Source organism: Zootoca vivipara, chromosome 1, assembly GCF_963506605.1.
Source record: "Zootoca vivipara chromosome 1, rZooViv1.1, whole genome shotgun sequence".
NCBI classification, from domain to species: Eukaryota; Metazoa; Chordata; class Lepidosauria; order Squamata; family Lacertidae; genus Zootoca; species Zootoca vivipara.
In genome coordinates this window covers 119496499-119516980 of record NC_083276.1, presented here as the reverse complement: position 1 = coordinate 119516980, position 20482 = coordinate 119496499, and the positions used below count along the sequence as shown (strand labels likewise).

Below are 20482 nucleotides of genomic sequence, written 5' to 3'. Positions count from 1 at the left end.
TTATCTTGGAGACCACTGTAAGCAGATGAAAACATTAGCAGGACTGCAATAACACTTGTAATGTAGCAAGTACTACAAAGATAATGGAGTTATATAAAATGTGGATTATTGAAAAAGATGCAGTAGAAAAGGTTAATAGGAGCCATGAAAGGGAGGGTTGGAGCCATGAAAGGGAGGGTTAATAGGAGCCATGAAAGGGAGTCCAGAGATACAGAAGAATTTCCAAATGTGTATATGTATGGTTGTATTATTATAATTTTATATTTGTAAAATCAAATAAAAAATATATTTAAAAAATTATGGGAAACTGGCATGATGGTGCTTTTTAGCAGGAAAGAACTAGGGTGCCATCTTTTCCATGGCGGCCATTTGCTTTAGAGCAGTAGTTCCCAACCTTTTTTTTTTGGCCATGCCCCACCTAAGCATCTCTAAAATCCTGGCTCCCTGCCCCCGACATACAATTCTTATTATAAAGTGAAACTCCTATTCACGTGGAGGAAGAAATACAAAAAATAAAGTAAAAACCACTGTTAATAACTCTTTCTCGAATTGCCCCCCCTGAAAAATAAAATTTCCCCACGTCGGGAACCATGGCTTTAGAGGGGCTCCGGATCACCCCCCCCCCTTAGGAAGCCGTTCCTAATGTGGTCCTTGAGTTTTGTTTTGAGGCGCAGCGCTGGAGGAGACTCAGGAGGATGCTATGCGTTGCAGGGTGTCATTTGCAGAGCCCTGCGGGGAGCAGATAATGTCCTCTTCTAGGGTGGAGATTCCGGCCAGCCTTCCTAGCCCTATAAAAGGCCCCCCTCCTCTCAGTCCCGGCTTCCCCAAAAGAAGCACCAGCCCTCTCTCTCTCTCTCCTCTTTCTCTCTCGTTCCTTTCCAGCCATCCCTTCCTCCCTCGCAGAAGGCGCAGCTCGCACAGTCAGGACGGGCGGGAGGGGATATGCAGATCTGCCGGCCGCTGATAGGCGACTCCGGGGAACTCCTCCACCTTCGCGCGGCCCCTCGCCTCTATATAAAGGGTCGGCTCGCCACAGCGCCAGGACAGAGCCCCAGGGGTCAGCTCAGGCAGGAGGAGGCGCCGCCTAAGGAAGGTGGTGGGAGACTTGCGGGGTCCCCATTCCCAGCGGACCGGTCGCGTCGCGACCACCTGCTCATAAGGCCATTTCTTTCCAACTTCAGCTACAGTGATAGCTAAGTTTGGAAAGACCAACACGGGGGTTAGGCCGTTTCGTCCGCTTCTTCTTCTTCTTGGAGCTGCTCTGCCCCGCTCCTGGGTACCCCCGGGCTCGCCGCTGCGCTCGTCGCGTGTGTGTGCGTGCGCGTGTCTACCGGCCCGCCTCTGTCGCGCTCTCTCACGAGAGCAACAAGCCGCCGAGAGGAAAGACCCCCCCCCCCCGCCGGGGAGAGATTTTTAAAAACAACAACAACTCAAAGGTGCCAAACTGATATATAAGCCATGGCCCGGCCCGCGGCAGAACAGCAAAGCAAGCAAGGATGCTGTGGTGAGTCGCAGAGCGCGGAGAGGGACAGGCTGAGCGCACGGGCGCAGGTGGCGAGGCTGGCTCGGTCGCCAGCCAAGCGCAGGCTGCCTTGTTGACGCGGGGAAGCGGGTCGTGCAGAGGTCTTGCGCGCACGGGGGAAGGAGGGACTTTGCGCAAAGGCGCGCGCGCGCCGCTCAGCCCGCGAGGCGCGTTATGCGCGAGCTGCGCTGGATTCTCTTCTGCGCGCACAGCGCCAGGCGTATGCCCGCAGTCCCGCCTTACCACACAGGCAGAGTCTGAGGCACAGGCCCCTATGGACCTTTTCGGGGGACCTACGAAAAGGGATCGAAATAATACTGATTTGATCTTGAAGGGAAAATTGCAACCAAGCTTTCTTAGTTCAGTGTTACCTGCTCCAGATACGAAGCTTTCTGTGAGTTGGTGTGTTGCTAGTTCAAAAACTTGTTAGGAGGTAATTTGCGATATTTTGACTGCCTAGGGGCCTCCATAGGATTTAAACGGGCACTGGGTGCCTAGTTTGGTGGTGGATGCACATGCACCCAGCCCGCAACAAAAGTCACTGCACTGATGGGTGTGCGGTAACCACTCTTGCAAATTACTGTTGTACCTTGGTTGCCGAACGCCTTGAAACTCATATGTTTCGGCTCCCAAACAACTGAAACTCGGAAGTGAGAGTTCCAGTTTTCGAACAATTTCCGGAAGTCGAACGTCTGGCACGGCTTCCATGGCTTCCGATTGGCTGCAGGACGCTCCTGAAGCCAATCGGAAGCTGCAAATTGTTTTTGGAATTGAACGGACTCCTGGAACATATTCTGCTCGAGAACCAAGGTACGGCTGTACCTTGCTTTTGCTGGACCGTTCAGCAGTTTGAGGAAGGGCCCCCTGTAGCCCATTGGTAGAGGGCGTCTGCCTTGCATGCAGAAGGCCCCAACTTCAGTCCAGGTAGGGCAGCGGGTGTCCTATGTCTGAAGACCTGGAGAATCGCTGCCCGTCAGGAAAGACGGTGCTGAACTAGATGGATCAGTGGTTTGGATTTGGTCTAAGGCAGCTTCCTATGTTTTGGCAGCCAGCTCCTATTTAGGAGAAGGAATTCTTTAGGAGAAGAAATCCAAGATGCGTTGGAATCCTGGCTATGTCTGGGAGAAGAAGTGTTATGCTTTGTGGGGCTATATTCCCTTACATGGGAAGAGGGCACACAGGTAATGCTGGATCGCAACCATGAGGTATAAAATGAGGTTGCTGAAGAAGAGGAGAAACTTTGTGGTGTTTTTCACACTGAAGAGAAAAACATCTGCATACTTTTGCTTGCGTTAGCTTGGTTGAAAGGGTCATATCCCTGTAACCTAGAAAAGTGCATGAGTGGCATTAGTTGTGATGGCTTTTATGTCGAAAAAAGGTAGGACCACTGTTGGAATTTAGTTCATAACTTTTTGCCATTGGAATTGCATAGCAGTGCTTCCGAGTAGCACATGAAATAATTCTGGCGGAGGATGCATGGACATTAAATTGGGACTAAGGCAGCAGGTCACAAGCTATGTGGCAGACTAGATAGATGGAAAAACTCAGTGCCTTATGACAGTTAAGAAAACTTGGTGTTAAAGGAGGTGGATGTTTCTTTAAGCAAAGACTGAAACCTATGGGTAGTTGTCAAGCTGTCATGGTACTACCAAATGCTTTACTCAAATTTATTAAGCTAAATAATGATACTAAACAACGGCAGAGATGATGATAGAAGCTGTCTAACTGCACAAGAAAAGTAAATTTTCAGGACACACTTAAATTAAATGACAACTCTCTGCTGTTTCCATCTTAGGATCCTGTGCCAGTTATTTAACCTCTGCAAAATTCCTACTGTATCTTGGACATTCCCTGTCCACTTGGGTAAGTAATGTATAACCGTAGATAATATACATTTGGCTGGTCTGTGTAGCAGGATGACATGGGGACAACTGTTGCATATATCAACAAGAGGGGGTTATTGCAAATATCAACTGCTGCATATATTAACAAGAGGGGGCTACAAAGATACTGTAATTCAGGGGAAAATGTGCAACAATACATTTAACAAAATACTGTATGCTCTGACACATTGGTCCTGAATTCTTTAGCAAGCCCCATCACAGGTTTCAGCTCTGTTAGGACCAGAGCCTATGCTTTTCGATGAAGAATAATGTAGAGCTCGGATTTGTTAAAGAGCTTTGATATCAATAGTCTGACTTATTTTCACTAATATCCAAAGGCCTGGTTGGCTAATTTTTTTATATATAAAAAATAAAAAAATTACTTCCAGCAGCACCTTAGACCAACTAAGGTCTCTAAGGTCTCTTTTTTATGTTTGATGTTTTATTATGTTTTTATATGTGTTGGAAATCGCCCAGAGTGGTTTATGAGGAAGAGTGTTTCTTAGCAAAAGGGGATGGTTAAAACACAGCATTTCCAAGGAGCAATAATAATAATAATAATAATCCCATACGTCCACTGAGAAGCTTCTGTCCTGATTCAAATAGAAGGCTAGCTTTTTCTTTTGCTTTGGAAGGCAAGTTAAATTAATTTAACTTGGCGTCTGCCCTGTGGAACGCCCTCCCAACAGATGTCAAAAAGGACTTTTAGAAGACATCTAAAGGCAGCCCTGTTCAGGGAGGCTTTTAATGTTTAATAGATTATTGTGTTTTATTCTTCTGTTGGAAGCCGCCCAGAGTGGCTGGGGAGACCCGGCCAGATGGGCGGGGTATAAATAATAATAATAATAATAATATATATTAACAAATTATTATTATTATTATTATTATTATTATTATTATTATTATTATTATTATTTGCTGTTCCCCAGTGACTGTCATGCAGGAACACGGAGCTTATGATCCTTGTGGCAGCATATAGCACATCTGTATCTGCACAGTGCCACCAAACAGGGCATTAAACTGACACAGCAAAACCACTAAGGTTGATATTGCAAGGAGGTGGAAAGACACAGGTGATTAGGACTGGGGTTTCAGCAAAGCCTCTCTTTAGTTTGGCCATAGTTCGTTCAGGGCCAGCTCTGCCATTGGTCAGAGCAAAGCAGCAAATGCTGGGAACTGGGCAGGTATTGAAGAACAGAGCTGTGGGTGCCACTTGGCTGGCCCCAAACCATAAACCCGGGCTGCTGCCCTTGGTACAGTGGAAGACACTGTCCAGTCACCAGTGCTGAAGTAAGGTTGAACTACCAGCTCTTTTTATGTGGAATGGGGCACCATCTTGTCCTTTGAAGCAGAAAAGTCTATTGGGCCATTCCTGCTTGGAAGTGAGTATCTCACTATTCAGTGCAATAAAGGATTTTCCTAAACTCACCATAAAATACTAGCTAGACTTACGTTTTGCAACTCCCATGTATTTCAGTAGGAGCAATAAACATGCTTTTTAATGTGCCATGTTGAAATTGTAATTCTAGGCTGTCATATCATGGGTAAAGCACATGTGCTGCCAAAGGTTATTTGAATGGCTGCACTGTAGCCCGTTCACCTTGGAACCTGCTTTTTCCATTTAAAACGGGCTTGCTTGTTCAGCTGGGTGACCAGCTGTAATAAGCAGCTCTTTAAACCTCTGGCTGAGCACACCCTTCTGCTCTGCCTGCACACATCTGTGTCTGGAATTGTGGCTTATAATTTAGGTAGATTGGTCCTTAAAATACGTCGGACCTCCCATCAACCCTGGCTGTTGGCTAGGACTGATGGGAGCTCTGGAGGGACCCTACTTTAAAAGGCTCTCTATCTAATGAAAACCCCTCTGTGTCTTTAACCGACCATGAATTTGCGGGTGGGAGAGGTTGGAATGTTTTGTTCAAGACCCGATAGAGAGATAGGTTCCATAATTCAGTTCAGAGTTGAGCACACATATGCCAGTTGCTTTTCCCAGGGGAAAAGACCCCCCCTTTTTTTGAGGAGAAAAATTGGTTATTGAAAGATGGTGGCAATTCAGGCATGTGTGGAGTGGTGCTGTAGTACAGAAAGAACACCTTGGCTGTTTTTTTTGGAGGCAGCAGCTATGCTCTTTTGGGCTATTGTCTGTGGTTATAACCAGAGGTGTCTTAGGTGCAAATCAGCAAAACAAAACATGTTCAGTTCAGTAGGTGTTTAACCTAACCATGCCCCAGCTTTGCCACATAGCACCCCGATGCCTCTGTCTAGCAAAGGCAAGTTCTGAAGCACAGCAGATTGTCCTGTATGTGGATATGCAGAGGGTGGAATCCTTGTAGTTTCATTTGTTTTTACTGGGAATGGCTTCTGAGGCACGGGGTTCGTATGAAGGCATAAGAAGCTAATTAACTTCCCCAGTTTAATTTGCTAACAATTGGTTTGTGCCACCCATGGCAGTCTTAGTGTCTGACTCACTGCTTTTCTCTCTTAATAAGAAAATAAACAGGCAAAGAAACACTTTCTTAAGTAGCTAACTTTGCAGAAGCAATACACACACTTTGTGGAATGAAGACTTTAAATATTTGAATTAAAGGATCCTTAAATATTGCAGGCAACTGCATCCATGCTTGCTTTTGGTTGTTAGTTTTGAGGCAAGGAACTCCTGCTTTGTCTCTAAGAGAATGTGGTGCCTGACAGCTGTCACAAGCAATAATTAAGCATTTAATCTGAGGCTTCAGCTAGGACCTTTATGGAACAGCCAAAACCAGTTACATTTTAGAGACGAAAATTCCGCTTCTAGTAACTATATCAAGTTAGGGTAATTTCACATTTTTAATCCCAGGATGATCAGTAAGGGTGCTTATGTCAAACGTGGCTCCTCGGTGAGTGTACTTAACTCATGCATTGGTTTATTACATTTACAACTTAAGAACAGCTTTACATGCACACCCAAAAATGCAGTGTGTGGCATTACCCTTATGCGCTTAGCTAAAGTCTTCCATAGGTCCTTTGGTTCAGTTGTTACCAGACTGTTGTTTTTCTTGCTCCCTTGGCCATTTTCAGGCATTGAAAAACTGGAACCATTCCCTGTGTTTCCAGCGTTCAGAAGTGAGTGTTGTTGCTTTTGTAGCCAAAAAGGCACAACCCACGCAAAAGAGAGGAGGCACCAGCATGCTCAGGGGAGTCTCAAGGTTTTCAGAAATACAAAAGAATATTTACGGTGAGGGACGACGGCTTAGATAAAGGGACCACAAAACAACCCAGTGAAGACTGAGCACGCTTAGAGGCTACAGAATGTGGGCTGAATATTGGAGGGGCCAAACCGGTTGGAAGGACCAATAGAATGGAGAATTGTGGAGGCTGGCTTGGCTAGAACACTGAAGAGAAGCACACATCCATTGCAACATTTCAATGTTTCAATGTTTCCCTTGTGCGTTCCATGTTTATTATCAGCAATTGCTCCCTTTCTGCTGCTTGTCCAAGTGAGAAACTTATCTGCTGAACACACATTGAGGAGTTTTCAGAGTAAGGTAGATTGCTGAAATGTGAACACCACGAAATAAATGAACATCAGGGGCACCCCTTAGCTAGCTTGTCCGACAGATGGCTTTTAAAGGGTCTTTAGATGACATGACTCTGCCACTCGGATAATGGGGGGTCACAGGCAATAATTGGCTTACTGTGTAACAGCCCCATTGCCTGCAAGGACTGCTGTAGGAATAACCTGTCTGGTACAGAGCTATTGCTATGTGACAGATGAGGAAACTACTGGGTTTCTGGTTTCTTCAACAGCAGATTTATAATGCCACCCAAGCTACTGTTCTGTATATTTATTTGAGTAACAGTAAAACAGTTACGGGCATTTCATCAGAGTTCATTTGCTATCGCAGTTGCTAGGATAATGGGAGAGTTTCCATTGCAGCGCTTGCAGGATTTATTGGGTTCTACATATATAGAAGTTGAAATCTACTCAACTTCAAGCAGAGTTGGAACAGTTTCAAGGGCTCCAACTTCCAAGAAACCAACATTGGAGTTAAAAGCGCTGTGAAGGAGGAGGATCATGGGTTAATACAGGGGGTGAACAGTTCAGGTAACCAATGAGAAGGATGCAAGGAACTTCAGCGGGGGAGATAATAAAGGAGGGTAGTTGCCTGATGCCTTCGTTTATTCGTTTGGGGTTTTGGTTGTCTTTTTAGTCCCCTTGCCAGGGAAAGGGCAGCGGTGACAAGGGCAAGAAGGTGGGGAAGACACGCTTGGTGGTAGATACTTTATAGACACCCTAAAGCAGAGCTTTCCAAAATGTGTGTCATGACACATTAGTATGTCGGCTGCAGTGTGTAGGTGTGTCGCGTGAATGATCCCTGGGCGCCTGCCAGGGCTGCAGAGGGAGTGGGCAGCCCACCGGTTTGCTAGTAAAACTGAATTAGTGTGTCGTGAAATGATGCATGTCGCCAACGTGAAAGGTTTGGAAAGCTCTGCCCTAAATTGTTACGTGTAGCGCATGATTTGTAACTGTTTAGTATTAAACTAAATCTCTCTCTCTTTTTTCCCCTCTAGGGAGATCGTATGTGGCACTTTGCAGTGTCGGTCTTCCTGGTTGAACTGTACGGAAACAGTCTGCTCTTGACTGCTGTTTATGGGCTGGTTGTAGCAGGTTCCGTTCTTCTTCTGGGAGCCATTATTGGAGACTGGGTAGACAAGAACCCAAGGCTCAAAGGTTAGTCGTGTTTTAGTGATTTTGTTGAAGAATGTTGAGTGGACCCCAAATCACAGAAAACAAGATGGAAGGTGTTTAAATGGCTTACGCCAACATTTACTTTCTAAATAGATGATGATGATTATTGCAAGTTTTCAAGCTTCCCCCACCCACCCACATTGCACTGGGTTGTATCTCAACTTCAGAGTCCAGCTGCTGAAAGGAATAGACATTACTAATGTATGCCCATTGATTTCAGTAGACCTACTCGGAGTATGGCTTAGTTAATTTTATGCCAGTCTGAAAATGATGTGCCTTATCAAGGTGTAGAATATTTGAATAAAATGCTAGAGGCATTGAAAGTTTGATTAGTATCTCATTCGGAGCTGGTAAAGAATAACTGTGGAAGCTTACAAGAGTTCTATCCAGGTTTACTCAGAAGCAAGTACCGCTGTGTTCAACAAGGCCTATCCTCTTTATAAAACGTGTGGCAGGGCTACTACTGCACACTTTTAATAATGGTCACATATTCTCTTCGAAATTCATATGCCTTGTCTCTTGGACTAAGCACTTTGCAGACAATATAATTATGTGACCTGCTTAAAGCTAATTTTAAATAATTACTGCCATTAGAAGTACATTTCAGCTATACAAGCTGGGTGTTTCCTCCTTAGCTGAGGCGTTAGCATTTTAAAAAATTATGCCTTTGTTTTGAAGGTAGGGCCCAATGGGTGAACAATTACTCCATGTTTGAACACTAAGCCCAAGGGGGTTACTCAGTGAAGACTAGTTACTCTTGCTGGTGGAGCAAGCCAGACAGCTTCAACATAATTCTTACCAAATGTCTTCTTCATTTAGAGTCATATTTTAAATTCTTTAGACTTGCGGGTGTTATAACCTAGGGAGCAACCTCAACAAAGTGTTGGTCTTATGCACGCCCCTTTCCTTTGTCTCTCAAAGTGCTGGGAGAAATAGCAGAAGCCAGGAGAGTGAAAAGACGAAACACGTTTTGCTTTAAATATTGAAGAGAAAGTTGCATGAAAAGATGCGAGATCTTCCAATGGTTTCATATTTCCTATTGTCATTGTTGGCATGACCTAAATTGCAATTTCCCTTCCTCTCCCTTTATCCTAAACAGTGGCCCAAACATCCTTAATTGTGCAGAATGCATCGGTCATCCTTTGTGGCATCCTTCTGATGATGGTCTTCCTGTTTAAGACTCAGCTTTTGGCTCTATATCATGGGTGGCTTCTTGTAAGTGCACAAACCTCATCGTTTTTATACAAAAAAGCATTGATAAACATTGGATTATGATAGCACTGTTGCCTTTTCAGTCAGCCTGAAGCTTTGTGATGCCATGATACTTAATGGATTCAATCTAATATACTGTAGTCTGTTGTCGGTGCTTAAATGGATTTCCTCCCGCTAGGCCAATAAGGTTGGTCCCATCCTAGATCAATGGTAAAGCAATCTTATACATGCTTACCTTTGAGTAAACTCAGTGGAAAACAGTGACATTTTCTCTGAGTGGACATGCACAGCAGGAGTGGGGAAGTTATGTCCCTTCAGGTCCACAACTCCTATCAACTCCTATCAACCCTCACAACAGGCCATTCTGACTGGGGCTGTTGGGAGTTGGAGTCCAACAAGATATGGAGGGACTCAGGTCCCCCAGCCGTAATGTACTGTATAGGTTTGCACTGTTAAACATGAACTTCAGTACTCTGTGTGGTTACCAGTGGCGTAATTTTGGGGGGCCTCTCAAGATCTGGTCAGGCGGTCTCAGAGTTCCTTTTTTACAAGAGGAAGGCATTTAAACCAGCAAACTATGATTAGTCCTTGCCTGCCAAGCCAGAACAAGAAACCAAGGTCAAGCCACATTCATGATCTCACACATCATGGTTTGATGGATTATCTGAACTGAACAATGGCCCAATGGCTTTCAAGGACACTCTTTTCTTTATACTAGGGGTGAGGAACTGGCCAATTCCTTATCTCTCCCACCCCGATGTAGGCCAACTTGGGCAGGTGAACAACATGCCTGTCTATCACCTCATGTCATAATGTATTCAAGCCTTCTTTAAGAAGAAAGAGAGGGAAAAACACTTTTTTATTAAAAAAAATCTGTAGGCACTAGTACAGCTTTGGCTGTGCTGGGATCTTTTAAATCATCCGGCAGTATTTGTAGAGAGCACTGCGCTTTGAAGTCCCAACAATCAGTTGATGGTCAGGACTTCAGAGCACCTCTTGAAGGCATCATCAACCAGCTGATCAGCAGTACCTGCAAATCCCTTTTTGGTCCAGCCATGACAGGTAGTTGGGCAGGTGGGTGTTTGGCTGGCCAAATGGGGATACCTGTTATACCTTAATGGTTTTGGGTCGCTCTAGTTTTATGTCCACACAGAGGGAAGAGAAGACAACGATTGGTTTTTGAGGCAGGGGAAGATGCATCTGCTAGCAGACAATGGTTGTGGGCAAGAAGTAAACTTTCCTGCCATAAATAATCTGAACTGCCCTGAGACCTGTGGGTATAGGGCGGTATATAAATTCAATAAATAAATAAAAATCACTGTTCAGTTTTAATCTGCTGGCCTGGTTCAGCATAAAATAACTAGCATGTTAAATTGTAATTTAGCAGTTTGAGGGAGAGTGGTTGATTTCCCCTTCCCTTCCTCGTTATAGTCTTTGTTTTCCTTATGCTTGAACGTCTCTTTCCATTCCCACAGACCCTTTGCTATATCCTAGTCATCACAATAGCAAACATTGCAAATCTAGCCAGCACTGCCACATCAATTACCATACAGAGAGACTGGGTCGTTGTTGTTGCGGGTGAAAACAGGAGCAAATTAGCAGGTGATGTATATTGGGTTTTGGTTATCTTAAAAACTATTTTACTCTGTGTACTTGGCTTTAAACTAGCTGAAATCAGCACATTTTTCTGTGTTACAGGAGTCATGAGTCAACATAAAGGGTTATAAAGGGCAGATTATATTTGTTTCTCTTCCCTCCTTCTTGTTCAGAGAGAGCAGGAGAGTAGCGAATTATAATAAGTGGATTATCAGGTGGTCATGTAGACATTATGCTCTGTGGCCCTTGTTATAGTTCAGCTATTACACTGTCAAGGTTGAATAAACACAGAACCTTTTACCCAGCTGTGTTTAGAATCAATACTTTGTCACATTTTTACTACGAAAATATTTCTTGCAGCAGTACAAGGACGGTGGGTAAGCTTCGATCTAATTTTACCAGGTGCGATATGTTCATGCCAATAACCTCTGTTGTAAGAGGGGTGAACTGTGTTGCCATATGGCAAGCCTTAAACCCCAGTCTTAAGGCTGTGCAGATGGAGTCAGTAAGCTCCAGGATGTTTCAACAATCTAGACCACATTCTATTGATTTTAGTTGCTTGTACATGTTTGGACTTGAAGTGCCTTTATTTATTTAGAGATAATAAAAAATGTAACTGTATACCACAACCTCTTTTTTTTTTAAACACCACTAAAGCGGTTTGCAACAATTACATATAAACAACAAAAGCCATGCAAACAAATTCAAAAAGATAATCGGACAACTGTTGCAGAAAGTGTTCAAATCAGACAACTGTTGCAGAAAGTGTTTGTCTTAATTGTCTGCAGAAGCCTGGGAACAAAGAAAACTTTTCAGCAAACCCCTGAAGGTCAAAATAGAAGACACCTGCTGCAAATTTCGAAAGAACATTCCACAGGGCTGGGCTGGTGACACTTAAGACTGTTTCTTGTCCATATCCAATGAGCCTCACCAACTCAGGGGGCAAGCAACAGCATGTCCTATAGATGATCTCGGAGATCAAACTGGGATCTAAGGTTCAGGCAGGGCCCTTGGGTTGCCTGGACTTAAGCTGTTCAAACGGGCTTTGTAAATTAATACAAGCAGCTTGAACCTGGCTTGGTAGTAGATGCGTAGACAGTTCAGCCGTTTTTTACTGGTGTTACGTGTTGTTGTCCAAGTTCAATGTTGTTGTATTAATTTACAGAGGCCTGAACAACTTAGGTCCAGGATATCTCAGGGATCGCCTGAACCCTTATATCCCAGCTTGACCACTGAGATCACCTGCAGGAGCATCTGTGCCCAGTAATCCAACAGAAATTGTATGTTAAGACTATTGGAGATGGGGTGGTGGAGCCAAAAGACTGCGGTCACTATCTTTACCGTACAGGGCTACAGGTACATTTGGAGAGATAGGAAATGTGAGAAGCCACACCTTAGCTACATACATTCTGCTGTAATTCAGTTGTGCTTCCAAGTCTTTGAGGAGCTTCTGGCTTGTTTGTACTTAAAAAATAATAATGATCTGTGTATGTATGATTGTTTAAGAAGTTTCTGGGTCAGTATGAGGAGGAAAACGTAAGGATAGTATATAATATAGAAGGTCTGAGTGTTGGCCTCTGAATCAAGGCTTACTTGTTTGCAGTAAATTTCATTGAAATCTTTAGGAGATCGTTGTGTGCAAGTAAATACTATTGAATTTGGGGTTCCCATCTTCTATATCAAGTGCCAATTTCGCGTTTTCAAACGTTCCCTTACAGATATGAATGCTACAATACGAAGAATTGACCAGCTGACCAATATCTTGGCCCCAATGGCTGTTGGGCAGATCATGACCTTTGGATCACCTGTGATTGGCTGCGGATTCATTTCTGGGTGGAACTTGATTTCCATGTGTGCAGAATATATGCTGCTGTGGAAAGTTTACCAGAAAACTCCTGCTTTGGCTCATAAATCCAGTTCAAAGGTTGAGGAGTCAGAACTGAAGCAGCTGAACATGCAGAAAGGTACCAGCATTTCCAAGGAGTGTATTTGGTCAAATAAAAGTGACCTATAAGACACAAACTTACATACAGCTTCCCAAAAGCAAGCCCTATTGAGTTGAAGGAGACTTACTCTCTCACTGTGTGGAGAGTTGCAGCCCCAGGCCCTCTCTTTTCATAGAATGCTTCCAAAATGGATTGCACTATAAAAAGGTCTTTTGAATTTGTTTGGAAATGTTAAACTTGCTTGTCTCCTACAGGCCGATTCCATACATATTACTATCACTCCTGCTTCTGTTGGTGCCTAGTGATCACCTTCTAATTCCATCTGCTAAGTGCAACTAATACCCTAGTCATAAATATATCCCTTCGAAAACTGATCCATTTAAAATCAGTTAAATATATTCTTGAATATTGTTTTTTTGTAAAATAATAATAATAATGTTTTTTTGTATAATAATAAGAATCATATACCACCTTTTATTAGTAGGAAAATACCAAAGGACCCAGGTGGCACTGTGGGTTAAACCACAGAGTCTAGGACTTGCTGATCAGAAGGTCGGCGGTTCGAATCCCTGCAACGGGGTGAGCTCCCGTTGCTCGGTCCCAGCTCCTGCCCACCTAGCAGCTCGAAAGTACATCAAATTGCAAGTAGATAAATAGGGACCGCTTCGGTGGGAAGGTAAACGGCGTTTCCGTGTGCTGCTCTGGTTCGCCAGAAGCAGCTTTGTCATGCTGGCCACATGACCCGGAAGCTGTCTGTGGACAAACGCTGGCTCCCTCGGCCTATAGAGCGAGATGAGCGCCGCAACCCCAGAGTCGGACACGACTGGACCTGATGGCCAGGGGCCCCTTTACCTTACCAAAGTGATGTCCTTTAAAAATAATAATAATACAAAATCCATTAAAGCAAACAAATGAAATGGCAAAACTAGCGCAGTACAGTGGTGCCTCGCTAGACGAATTTAATTCGTTCCACGGGTCTTTTCTTATAACGAAAAATTCGTCTAGCGAATCCCATAGGAATGCATTGAAATTTTTTTGAAATTTTTTTGCCCATAGGAACGCATTAATTGAATTTCAGTGCATTCCTATGGGAAACTGCGATTCGCTAGACGAATTTTTCATAAAACGAATTCGTCTAGCGAGGCAACCTCCGCTCGAAAAATCCTTTCGTTAAGCGGAAATTGCGTTAAGCAGGGCATTCGTTAAGCGAGGCACCACTGTATGTCAGACACTGCTGCTGTCCTAATGATCCGCATTCTTTGGTTTAAGCCAGATGCTTACCGTGTTTCTCATATTATAAGACATGTCTTATATTTATTTTTTCCTCAAAAAAACACACTATGGCTTATTTTCAGGGGATGTCTTATATTTTTCCTCCTCCTCCTCCTCCTGCCATGGCCGGTATTGCTGCTGTGCCTATCACTATGTCTTATTTTCGGGGTATGGCTTATATTCCTTGAATGCTTAAAAATCCTGCTATGGCTTATTTTATGGGTATGTCTTAAAATATGAGAAACAGGGTAGGACCTGGGTGCAATTGAACTGTCTGCTGAACAGCAGAAAACATGTAGGCTTGGTTGAGTTCTGCTTGCTAACAGGACTTCTAGCTGTAGTTTAGTGGGTTTGACGAACCACTGTAGAAATGAAGTAATGGCACAGTGCAGTGTTTTTTTCCTTGGCAGTGCTTAACTCTTGTCTTGTTCCACAGATGGCGAATCAAAGCCCAACGAAGGAGTCCAGTTAATTGGCGAGAAAGATATGGCTGTCTTTGAGCCCAAACTGGAGGAAGAAGTTAGCTGTGTTGCTCGGATGGCCGAGCCTTTCAGTACGTTCCGGGATGGATGGGTGGCCTATTACAACCAGCCGGTGTTCCTTGCAGGAATGGCCCTTGCCTTCCTTTACATGACTGTCCTAGGCTTTGACTGCATTACTACTGGCTATGCCTATACTCAGGGACTAAGTGGTTCCACTCTAAGCCTCTTAATGGGGGGTTCTGCCATAACTGGAATCCTGGGTACTGTTGCCTTCACCTGGCTGCGTCGCAGGTGTGGCCTGGTTCGTACAGGTATCATCTCTGGAGTGGCCCAGCTGGCCTCCCTCGTCTTGTGTGTGATTTCGGTGTTCATGCCTGGAAGTCCTTTGGACCTGACTGTTTCCCCGTTTGCCGACATCAGTGCTAGATTGTTTGAAAGTAACCCGTTGCCTACCATGGCGCCTCAAGGTGATCTCCTTGAAATGCCCTTTACAACTGGAATGCCTTCCTTGTTCAATGAGTCAACTTCTGATCCGGGTTTGGCTCCCAACCCTGTGCCTATTGTCTCCGTAAGCCTTCTGTTCGCAGGAGTCATTGCTGCGAGAATTGGTAAGTTAACTCATAGAATCATAAAATTCTAGGGTGGGGAGGGTCCCTGAGGGTCATCCAGCCTCAACCCCTTGAGATGCAGGAATCTCAACTAAATCATCCATGACAGATGGCCACCCAACCTCTGCTTAAAAACCTCCAAGGAAGGAGAGCCCAGCAGCTTCCGAGGGAGTCCTGTTCCCCTGTCAAACAGCTCTTACTGTCAGAAAGTTCTTCCTGATGTTGAGTCGGAATCTGCTTTCTTGTAACTTGAATCCATTGGTTTGGGTTCTGCCCTTTGAAGCAGGAAAAAACAAGCTGGCTCCATCTTCCTTTTAGAAGTTTGAAGATGGCTGTTTCTGATGCTTTAAATAACAATTTAGACCTCTCCAGTAGTTGGAAGATCCTTTTGCTTAAATCGGATTTTAAGAGAAAGGATTGTAGCCTAAATATGATGTAGGATTGCTTGTGCAGAAATGGTTAGGTTCACGTTCCTTGCATATATATGATCTTTGCATAACATGCAAGGCAGAAACTAGTTTCCAAGCAAACATACTATGCTGGCATTCACCCTGAATAGTCTCACAACAAAGGAGAACTGTGCATTAATACTGGAGTCTAGAAGGGTTGTTGAGAGAATAGTTAAAGAGTGATTACATTGCATATATTTTTAGTTTTTGATAGATCACATCCTTTCTTAATTATCTAAGTTGCAATCCTAAATGCGCCTTCTAGAAAGTAAGCCCCATTTGATGTTTTAGTACTGATTTCCAGATAAACACAAACACAGGTTTGTGTTATCAGTTCACAAGCAATCTCTTCATTTTTCCAAGAGGTGAATAGGTTAGGCATTTTTACTTATATACAGAAGAAGAAAAATTCACTTAGAGGCAAAAAATAGGCATGAGTTTTATCTTGGTTAATTTAATTAAGGCATGGAAATTGTCTCTACGTTTGCAAATCAGCTGTAGAAAAGAAGGTCTTTTAACTTTTGGAGATACATGAGATATCTCGTGTGGCTTTCCTTTTTTTGCACCCCCCCCCAAAAGCAGGAACTGAACAAATTCCCCTTGTATTTGTCTTAACAGGACTGTGGTCTTTTGACCTGACCGTCACACAGTTGCTGCAAGAAAACGTGATAGAATCAGAAAGAGGTATCATAAATGGCGTCCAAAACTCCATGAATTACCTTCTGGATCTCCTGCACTTCATCATGGTCATCCTAGCTCCTAACCCAGAAGCTTTCGGATTGCTGGTGCTTATTTCTGTTTCCTTCGTTGCAATGGGCCATCTCATGTACTTCCGGTATGCCCATCAAACCCTGGGGAGGAATGTCTTTCTCTGCTGTAGCCCTGTGCCAAAATCGGTGTCTGACGACCCACCAGCTTGTGATGCGTCAAGTGTTTAGAGAGAGTTTCACTTATTGCTGCCAGCGCTTGCTTTTCCTGTCCGTGTACATATATGCTTTATTATGGGTCAGGAGTAGCTGGTACCTCTTAAAAGTGGTGCTCAACGCTCCACCTCAGTGCTTCTCAAACTGTTTTGCACATGATCACCAGTTAGAAGTGGCATAGCTTATTTATTTAAGGGGAGATCTCCTGAGTAGTGTGGTGTTTTTTTTTGTAAGAATGATAATTAAAAATGAAAATAGATAAAAGATAAATACGATAAATCAAAAGACAAATTGAATTAGAATGAATTTTGTTCTGATTCCGCCTCCCCCCCCAAAAAAAATTCATGTGGCTTTGGAACAGAGAAATTAAAACCAGTTTTAAATAACTATTGCATCATGTGTAATACGACCAGTGATCCCCCCATGTAACATAGATGTACTGTTTTGTCTCTTTCACAAAATTACCATGAAAAATGACCAAAATGTTACACAAATGAGCAAAAAAGTTATGTGCTTTACTCAAGAGTAGACCTATTAAAATTAATGGACCTAACTTAGCCGTGCTCATTAATTTCAATGGGTTTACCACCTAAATCTTTCTTTCTGTGATGGTTTAACTTGGAAAACATGGCTTTATTGTTTTAAGTATGCCCTTTGGAATAAAGAATAGTGAACAATATTGTAGAATATTTTTGCAGCACTTCTTAGGAACTGAGAGTAGCAGGTACGAATATAGCATTATAAAGCCTAGGGCCTCACACCCTATTTACGAAACTTGATTCCATAGTGTTAAGGGGAAGATACATGAGCTGGCTTTGTGTGTTTGGTTAAAAAAGTGTGAAAAGCATTACACTGGCCCTTTTTTAAAAAAAGTTCAAAATGTGTATGGATCCTTAAGCTGAAAATCTCAGCCACTTATTTTTGTTTAGCCCACTAATGTCAGGAAAACAAAAAAACCTATGAAGACCGTAGCTCAGAAATTACTCCCCTGGAAACCTCCCTATAGAAAAGGCCTTCTGAAATAAATGGGAATTTGCAGAAGAAACTCATTCCCACAGGGCTCAAATAAGAGGCGGTCTGATTTGTGTGTATTTGTGCTTTTAAGTCATGCCTATGCTTAATATTTTTTTGAGAAATCAGACATATTGAACGTAACATGTTAGCAAGTGATGAATAATCCATGCTGACTGAAATGTACCCAAGCAGGTTGCACCATGCACCTGCTTTCTGCAGGACAGGTGGCGTTGAGGCTGCCATGCTGTAGCATCACATGGCCAGCACATGGTTTTGCTGGATGCAGCTTTGCATTCCTCACCTTTCAGCCAGCATGAATTGCACTCAGGAGGGTGATCTACCTGCAGATGACCACTTGTTGGAATGTGGCACATAATGGACAACTTTAAATGTTTTATACAGTTGATATTCTTATGCACTCGACTTTTATATATATATATAGTATCTTTTACAGGGAAAGTGTAATTTTTTTATTTTTTAAAAATCTGTTTTTGTAAAAAGGCTTCTTACTGTATGATCTTGTAAAAACCGCTTTGATGATCGGTAGCGACTGACAATGCCATATGTGCTAACATGCTTTCCGAGTCCTTTTTACAGTGTACAGGAAATGCTTTTTACATTAACCGTTTCATGCACTTTTGTGGAAATTGTATTCATGTTACTCTGAGCACTTTGCTTTCCAGTAGAGTTGAATTCTCTTTACTGTATTCTTGGGAGTTTTTCTAAGAGATAGCAGTGTGATTTTAAATCTCTGTTAAATATTTGTAAAATATTTGTGTGCATAAAATACAAACCGTTTTTCACACTTTTGGGGTTTTTGTAATTTTTTGGGGGTATACTTCTTCCGCCCCACGTATCAGTTTGTATAGAGATAGTCTGGCCCTGAATTTAAATAAACTGTACATCAACGCTTCATTCTAATCTGGCCTGACCCCTAGAACTTTGAAGCTGACACTGGACTTTGTTTTGAATGGAATGCAGACACAACTCTTTCTGGCGTGATTGATGGCAGGGTCACAAACCGATTTGAGGAAATCAGTTCTTGCAACTGCAGGATTTTCCTTCAACAGAATTTTCTTTTTAGCCGTCTGAAACTATGAGTCACTTTTTTGTGGGGGTTGATAGTACTTCAGCTGTACAGTTCATGGACGTTTTCTTATCCAACTTTTTATTAAAAAACCCCCCCAAAGATTACAATTTTAAAGGGATGGAGCTATAGCTCAGTAGTAGAGCATATTCTTTCCTTGCTTGCAGGAGGCCATGGGTTCAACTAGCATTTACAGTAAAACGGATGTGGAGGTAGGTGATGGAAAAGATTTCTGCCTGAGATGGAGAGTCGCAGGCAGTCAGAGTTGACTATTCTGGGCTAAAACTGAATCACTCTTCTGCATTTATTTCCCTTTAGGATCATAGGAGGCTGTCTTATACAGAGTCAAACCACTGGTCCATCTAGCTCAGTCTTGTCTGAAATGAGTGGAGCCAGCTCTCCAGGATTTTCAGATTTGATTCTCTCCCAACCCTGGGACCTGAATGCTAGGCAGATGCTCTCCCCCTGCCTTGCTCAACCTTGGTCCCCAGATGTTGTTGAGCTACAACTCTCACCATCCTTACCTAGCAGGACCTGGGGGTCGGGGATGATGGCAGTAGTAGTCCAACAACATCTGGGGACCCAAGGTTGAGGAAGGCTGGCCTAACCATTGAGCTACAGCCCTTTGTGTGAAAAATGTGCTAATGGGGAAGGAAAACTCCATGGGTGTGGAGCATTACAGAACTGGTGATGTATTCGGTAATATTGACAGATGTGTGGTTTTTTTTTCTTATTAGCAGTTGGGGGTGGCAGTTTCTCCCCATTTCCCAATGCGTCTTCATTTGTTAAAGGAAGACAGGGAAAGGGAAAATAATCTATATATGCAGTGTGGGAGCTGCATGGAAGCATCCTTGCAAAAGGCCATTTGTGTGCTGCTCTGGACCCAGGTGGCGCTGTGGTTAAACCACTGAGCCTAGGGCTTGCTGATCAGAAGGTCGGCAGTTCGAATCCCTGTGACGGGGTGAGCTCCCGTTGCTTGGTCCCAGCTCCTGCCAACCTAGCAGTTCGAAAGCATGTCAAAAAATGCAAGTAGATCAATAGGAACCGCTACAGTGGGAAGGTAAATGGTGTTTCCGTGTGCTGCTCTGGTTCGCCAGAAGTGGCTTTGTCATGCTGGCCACATGACCTGGAAGCTGTACGCCAGCTCCCTCGGCCAATAATGCGAGATGAGCGCGCAACCCCAGAGTCGGTCACGACTGGACCTAATGGTCAGGGGTCCCTTTACCTTTACCTGGAATACTGTACAGTGGTACCCCGACTTACGAATGACTCGACTTATGAGAGTTCCGTCCGCCATTTTGGATGCGGTTTAGATAGGATTTTTTCGACTTACGAATTTTTTAATTCCCCCCCATTGGCTTCGACTTACGAATTTTTCGACTTATGAAGGTCCGTTTGGAACGGATTAAATTCGTAAGTCGAGGTACCACTGTATGTCAAATGCATATTCAAGGAGTTCCAGCAGAAGCAGGTGTCTAAGAATACTTGTTTGGGGGGCCATGATCGGGCAAGGCTTCTGGGTTTTCAGACAGCTCTACCTCTCTAGCCCTCCCCTTAATAATAAATAGAACTTTCCCTCTCCCTGAAAAGAGTGGAAAACCCTCGGCTGAATACTTTTGCCCAGTGTTGCGTGACCATCAAGTGTGTAGCCAAAAAGTGGCTAACCTGTCACCTATATCCTCTATGAAAAGTTCTGCAAAGTTTTGCTTCCCTGTCACCTATATCCTCTATGAAAAGTTCTGCAAAGTTTTGCTTCCCT

At 43.6% G+C, this 20482-nt stretch overlaps 1 protein-coding gene across 1 annotated transcript; it reads left to right on the top strand.

Moving 5' to 3' along the window:
* The first annotated feature begins 1054 nt into the window (after window positions 1–1054).
* Window positions 1055–18441, top strand: SLC40A1 (solute carrier family 40 member 1). The gene is made up of 8 exons (XM_035135886.2): window positions 1055–1504; window positions 3318–3385; window positions 7957–8116; window positions 9234–9349; window positions 10822–10948; window positions 12661–12906; window positions 14597–15250; window positions 16318–18441. Exons 1-8 carry the CDS (start codon window positions 1459–1461, stop codon window positions 16635–16637), a joined length of 1737 nt encoding a protein of 578 aa, XP_034991777.1. The 5' UTR covers window positions 1055–1458; the 3' UTR covers window positions 16638–18441.
* Window positions 18442–20482: the final 2041 nt, after the last annotated feature.